This window comes from Dipteris shenzhenensis, chromosome 1 (assembly GCF_047967505.1).
Source record: "Dipteris shenzhenensis isolate YYH24624 ecotype China chromosome 1, Dip_SZ_1.0, whole genome shotgun sequence".
Lineage (NCBI taxonomy): Eukaryota > Viridiplantae > Streptophyta > Polypodiopsida > Gleicheniales > Dipteridaceae > Dipteris > Dipteris shenzhenensis.
Window position 1 is genome coordinate 4010133 of NC_141596.1, and position 6274 is coordinate 4016406.

The window sequence follows — 6274 nt, forward strand, 5'->3', positions numbered from 1 at the left end:
ATGCATGGAAGGGAGAAGGTTTTAAATTTTTGAGCTAGTTGCTTGGCCACATCTTCCGAGATGATATGGACTCCCAAGCCACCATCCTCTGCTTTGTGATTTTGATAGCACTGAATGGAACGTCTAGTGTGTCAATGACCGGAATGATATCAAGAGAATCGACAACCAGGGGTGGTTTCTCGCGGCATGGAGCTGTTGCAAAAAGAATTCGCAAAAGTACGGGGCAAGCTAAAATAATTCAGCCATCTTAAGACCAATCATCATGTTGTGGAAGGTTTCCCATGCTTAATCATCTCCAAACTTGAATACTCCGTGGCATTTGGCTCGGTCCGGGACTTGGATATGCAGGGAACTCCTAGGGAGTTAAAGTGCATATATTCGATAAATTTTCATACGTCTACATGCCCGTACAGCTCTGGATGACTGCTCATGATTTTCCTCTGTGCTTAAAGGGCGCCTCTCTGCCCTTCCTGGGTGTTTCCCCATTCACGCTTACCCAAACCCTTCTCCATATGCTCATCGCTAGGGATGCTTTGGTTGCATAAAAAGGGAGTATTTGCTTGCACAAATATATGCTATAGCCTACAAAATAAGAAAAAAGATGGAAATTTCATTAATAATTTTCCATTTGCCATTGCCATAAGATATATTTTCTCTTTGAAAAAAACAATACCACTTTCATAATATATTCAAGCCACTGCCAACATGAGCACATCTTGTTCTTAAATCTCTCCCTCTTTAACCCCTCCTAATGCATTCCCACCAATGATCAACCATGCAGATACATATGAAAACTAATTCCAAATGTCTACTTAGAATACATTGCATATACAACCAGCACGTACATGGAGAACATATATTGAATGATCAATGGACATACACAAAAGAATCCATATATTCAAAATAAATATTTGGTGCAAGCGCAATAGTTTGAAAGTATAATCATCATCGATCAAAATTGTAATTTGCAGAAATCTCTAAACTTTTGAGCTCTGCTGATTTATAAAAACTGCAGACTTTGAAATCTAAAAGTACAGCTTCAGAAATGACTCCAGCTTGTGTTTGCGGCTGATCCACCATCTTATAAAAGTAACTGACTATTACAAAAATTATAATCCAAATCATGTTCATCGTCCTCATCTGAGGACACCCCTGTTTCCATCGTTCTAGATGAAACATCCTGAATAAGAGGGACAGCAGCCACTGTAAATGAATGTCATAAATAGTCCCTCCAAGTACACTTTCCGTCCTTAAAAGACATGAAATTGGATTGCATCTCTGACAAGATTAGTTCACTGCTCTATCTCTGACAAGTACTGTGGCCACAAGAGCTTGGATGTATTCAATATGGCACATGTGATAGCGAGCTTCTCCCTGTGCCCACATAAAACATCATCCTTTGCATCAACAAGGGAAATTTCTAGCTTTGCATACATAGTTTGCTTTGGGAATGGCTTCCTGCCCACCAAAAAATAATGCACAATTCCACCACTGCCATTCTGTCCTGGTTTGTTCTATGCTTGTTCCTTCACTCTCCTTGCCTCAACCTTGTTCTTGTCCTCTTCCATACGAGCATCTGCATAAATGTTAGACATCAAGACATAAGCTGTAGCATCCTTCTCATCCAATTGCACTGCATGTTCAAATGCCCGTCTTCCAAGCTCCACATTACCCCACTTTCTACAGGCAGCCAACACAGTATGCCACACCACAAGATTAGGATGGAAAGGCATCTTCCTCACCATTCCTACTGCCTCATCTAATTGGCCTGCTCGGCCAAGGAGGTCCACCATACAAATGTGGTGCTCAATAGTCGGAGTGACGCCATAGTCTTTGCTCATAGAATCGAAGTACGTCTGTCCCTTATCCACTAGACCTGTGTGACTGCATACAGTGAGAACACCAACAAATGTGACCCCATTTGGCTTTATGCCCTCTCCTCTCATTCTCTCAAGCATATGGAAAACAGCTTCACTTTTTCCTAGCTGGGCATACCCGACAATTAGTGCTGTCCATGAGACTACAGTTCGAACAGTAAGCTTGCCAAACACTTCCTGCGCTTCTGCAAGCAAGCCACATTTGGCATACATATCAACCAAGGTGCTGCCAACAAGAAGATCTCCTTCCAACGCCATTCCAAAAATCTTAGCATGTATTTCTTGGCCCTTGTCTAAGGCTCCTGTGCTGCCACAAGCTTTCAAGCTGCAAACTAATGAGAGCACATTTGGAGTGACACCCTCCAAGTGCATTTGTTCAAAACACTTCATTGCTTCCTCACCAAGCCCATAGTCAGCATATCCTGCAATCAGGGCAGTCCACGTCACTACATCTCGAACTGGAAGCTTGTCAAACACTTCCTGTGCTTTTGCAAGCGAGCCACATTTAGCATACATATCAACCAAGGTGTTACCAACAACAAGATTTCTTTCCAACCCCTTTCGGGCAATCTCAGCATGTATTTCTTGGCCCTTGTCTAAGGCTCCAATGCTGCCACAAGCTTTCAAGTTGCAAACTAGCGCGAGAGCATTTGGGGACACGCCCTCCAGTTGCATCTGTTCAAAACAGTCCAGAGCTTCCTCACCAAGCCCATGTTCAGCATATCCTGCAATTAGTGCAGTCCATGAGACTACATCTCGAATCGGGAGCTTGTCAAACACTTCCCATGCTCTTGCAAACGAGCCACCTTTGGTATACATATCAACCAAGGTGCTGCCCACAAAAGTCTCCCTTTCCAACCCGTTTCTGGCAATTTCAGCATGTATTTCTTGGCCCTTGTCGAGGGCTCCTACGCTGCTACAAGCTTTCAAGCTGGAAACAAACGTGACAGCATTTGGAGTAATGCCCTGCAGTTGCATCTGTTGGAAACAGTTCAGTGCCTCCTCACCATGTCCATGTTCAGCATATCCTGCGATTAGTGCAGTCCATGAGACTACATTTCGAACTGGCTGCTTGCCGAACACTCCTCGTGCTTCATCGAGCAAGCCGAATTTGGCATACATATCGACCAAGGTGCTGCCAACAAAAAGATCTCTTTCCAACCCCTTTCTAGCAATCTCAGCATGTATTTCTCGGCCTCTTTCCACATTTTTTAGTCCAATACAAGCCTTTAGTAGGGCCACAAACGTATACTCACTAGGATCTACACGATCATCTTGCATTTTTTGGTACAGGTTGAGGGCTTGCTGTGATTCACCACGATGAATATAACCCCTGATGAGAGAATTCCACGAATACTCATTCCGATTAATCAACCCGTCAAAAACCTGCCGAGCATCGCAGATGCTTCCAACTTCCACCAACAATGGAACGAGGTGATTTCCAAGTGATCTATGAGCTTCCAGCCCATTTTTGCACATGTACTCGTGTAGGCGCTTGGCACATTGCAGATTTTTCTTTTTCCTGCAGTTCTGCAAGAGGCACGTAAAGTTCTCAACCGAAGGCGTCATGGGCATTCGCTCCAAAGAAGTGACTGCCTCCTCGAAGGTCAGCATCTTCCAGCATGCTGTCTCACAATTATCGTGCTTTAGGTGCATTAACCTCTGGACCCAAAGCCCCCATCCGAAGCACGGTCTTTAGAGTTTGAGACCAAAGGCTGCTAAGACCCTCCTTTTTCTCAAGCAAGTCTTTAGCCCAACCTCGATTGTAGGAGCCTTCTATCCATGGCAATCAAATTAGGTTTGTCTAGTAAGATATACGAAGGATTCGTCAGACTTGTGTCGCACACCCTTTCGCCACTGGGGCAAAACCGTGAACTTTGACGTATTCCTTCCATAAGCCCTCGGTAATGGGCTCTGCCAACCATAGAAGAGCCAGCCGAAGAAGAAACTTCCACGACCGCTCCAGTGTTTGGGTAAATCACCCATGATGGAGCCTTGGGGGAGGCGATCGGGCCTGTGCAACGAGTAGGACGACCCGACACGGACATAGTCTATATGCACTGGTTCACTACTAACTTGGACTGCTATTTTGGATGTTTTTCATGGATGTTTTTCCCTTGGTGCATGGGATCAGGGGAAAATGAGACATGCTATAAAGGAAATGTCACATCAATGGTGTGGGAAGTAGCACCTTGAGGTCTAGAGCATGGAGTGCTATTTCCCATGGTCCCACCCTATTTCCCAAGTATTTCCCCTTTGTTTCATCACGTGATTGTAGGTGAGGAAGGTTGAGTTAATTATGATATAAATTGGCTAAAAGTGCAAGAATGTCCTTCAATTTTTTTGTCTTGAAATGAAGCAGAGTGGTGACTAAATTAGCACAATTTTTAATTCAAATGGTATATAGTTATCAATTACCTACTGGAAGAGCTTGGGGCCATAGCTCTAGGAATGGGCCTAAGATGATCTCAATGCGGTGGACTATTTAAATGGGAGCAATACTTCTTACCCAATGCCAAAGGTGTATGATAGGGTGACTTTGTAGATGTTTGAGGACAAAAAGGCCCCTAGGCCAGGTTGTTAACTCCTAATTTCTAAAAGCACTTTTGGGATATCATTGGACAAGGCTATATTGAGAGTCTGAGATGATAAGACATGCTTGTAGCCAAGGAGTTTAAGGCTCAATTAGTAATATGGATCTACTTAGGTCTACTCATACACAATCTTTTGAGTGGTGGCCTATTATTGTTCTCGAAATATTTGCCAAAGCTTTAGTTGTCGCAGTAAAGTTACTTTTGCAAGATTGGTTAGAGAGCAAATGGGTTATGTATATAAGGTGTACATAATGGAAAATGCTTCGGATGTGCGACTGTGGCTTTAGATTATGTGTGGCTATGGCTTCAAATTATGCCTTCAAGAATAGCATGTCTGACTTTGGAAAATACTTCGGATGTGTGATTGTAGCTTTAGATTATGCCTTCAAGAATAGGAGGAAGAACTAGAAAAGGCTTATGACTAAAGGCGATAGGATTTAAGGTGCTCTAGAAAATTAGGTTTCCTCCAAAAGAATTGTCAAATGTTAACCCCTTGTTAGGGAATGCAAGGGCACTTGTGTGCATTAAGGGATGCCAAAAGCTATTTCCATTGGTGATCAAGGTTATCATAAGTGGATATAAAACTTTACATTGGTGATCAAGGTTATCATAAGTGGATATAAAACTTTACATTGGCGATCAAGGTTATTGTAAGTGGATATGAAACTTTACAAACTAGTTTTGAGTAAAGTACTTGCTAATGACTTCCTTGTATTTTTTAACAATTTGGTTCAAAAATTCTACTTTGTATCACGATTTGTATGCAATATAAACAAGAGTGCATGACTGCACAAAAGCACTGGCTTCGGCTACATTAAGGTTCTATCCAAAAGAAATTTAAAAACAATTTCCGCACCCATGTAGTTGAAAAAATGCATTAAGGTTACTTCAAATTGGGTAGCTTCTACTTAACCCTAAGAGACCCACACTGATGGCTCTCTAAATTTCAGAGTCCTTGGTATTTCTTTATTATTTCATTCATTGCTCACTCACTATACTTCATAGTTCCTTCTTTCGTCATGGAGCACATAACTACTTCCTTAAAATGAAACTTGGATCTTACCTTTTAATGAAATTTTCCTAAAGGGAAAAAACTTGAGTGAAAAAAATAATGAACATGAGACATGACACAGGTTCTATCAAAAACCTGATCCTCTCTGCAAATGTCAGAGGTAACCTCTCATCGAGAACATGCATCAAAAGAGAGGAATGTTGTAAGACATCAAATTGAAGTAACATAAAAATTATTAGGGTCCATTAGTATTACAAAGAGGTCTTTTGAATAGATGGCACGCTAGCATATTACCTGAAAATTAGTAGTCGTATTCATACTACAATTTGAAAAATCAATATCTTGCACACACCAGTCATATAGGTTTCTTTGACTTTTTACAAGCATGAAAAAATACATTAAAAATAGAAGGTGAAAAATCGACTCTTTGGATGAACGTAGAAGTAAAACCTTTCTTAGTAAATTGAATGATTCAAAATATGCAAAGAATGAGAATAAACAATATCTAATACCTAGAATGGCAAGAACCGTGGATGAGATGGCTGCCATAGATTATCAATATGTAAGTTTGCAAGGTAGTTGGCAGAATAGCTTTTTTGGCAGTATATTGTTTTGTGAACTAGCTTTTTTGGCAAAACAACTTTTGGGGGCAGAGCAACATTTTTCAATGCATCACCACCCGTTTGTATGAAAGGTAGAATGAAGCTCTTCCAATCATACATTCTTTCAAGCCTCTCACATACTGTACTTTCCTTACGACCATCAACTTGCCTGCCACATCTTCTTACCAA

At 41.5% G+C, this 6274-nt stretch overlaps 1 protein-coding gene across 1 annotated transcript; it reads right to left on the minus strand.

Moving 5' to 3' along the window:
- Positions 1 to 978: 978 nt before the first annotated feature.
- Positions 979 to 3921, minus strand: LOC147905273 (pentatricopeptide repeat-containing protein At4g13650-like). Its single transcript, XM_087397263.1, has one exon. It carries the CDS (start codon positions 3531 to 3533, stop codon positions 1515 to 1517), a length of 2019 nt encoding a protein of 672 aa, XP_087253389.1. The 5' UTR covers positions 3534 to 3921; the 3' UTR covers positions 979 to 1514.
- Positions 3922 to 6274: the final 2353 nt, after the last annotated feature.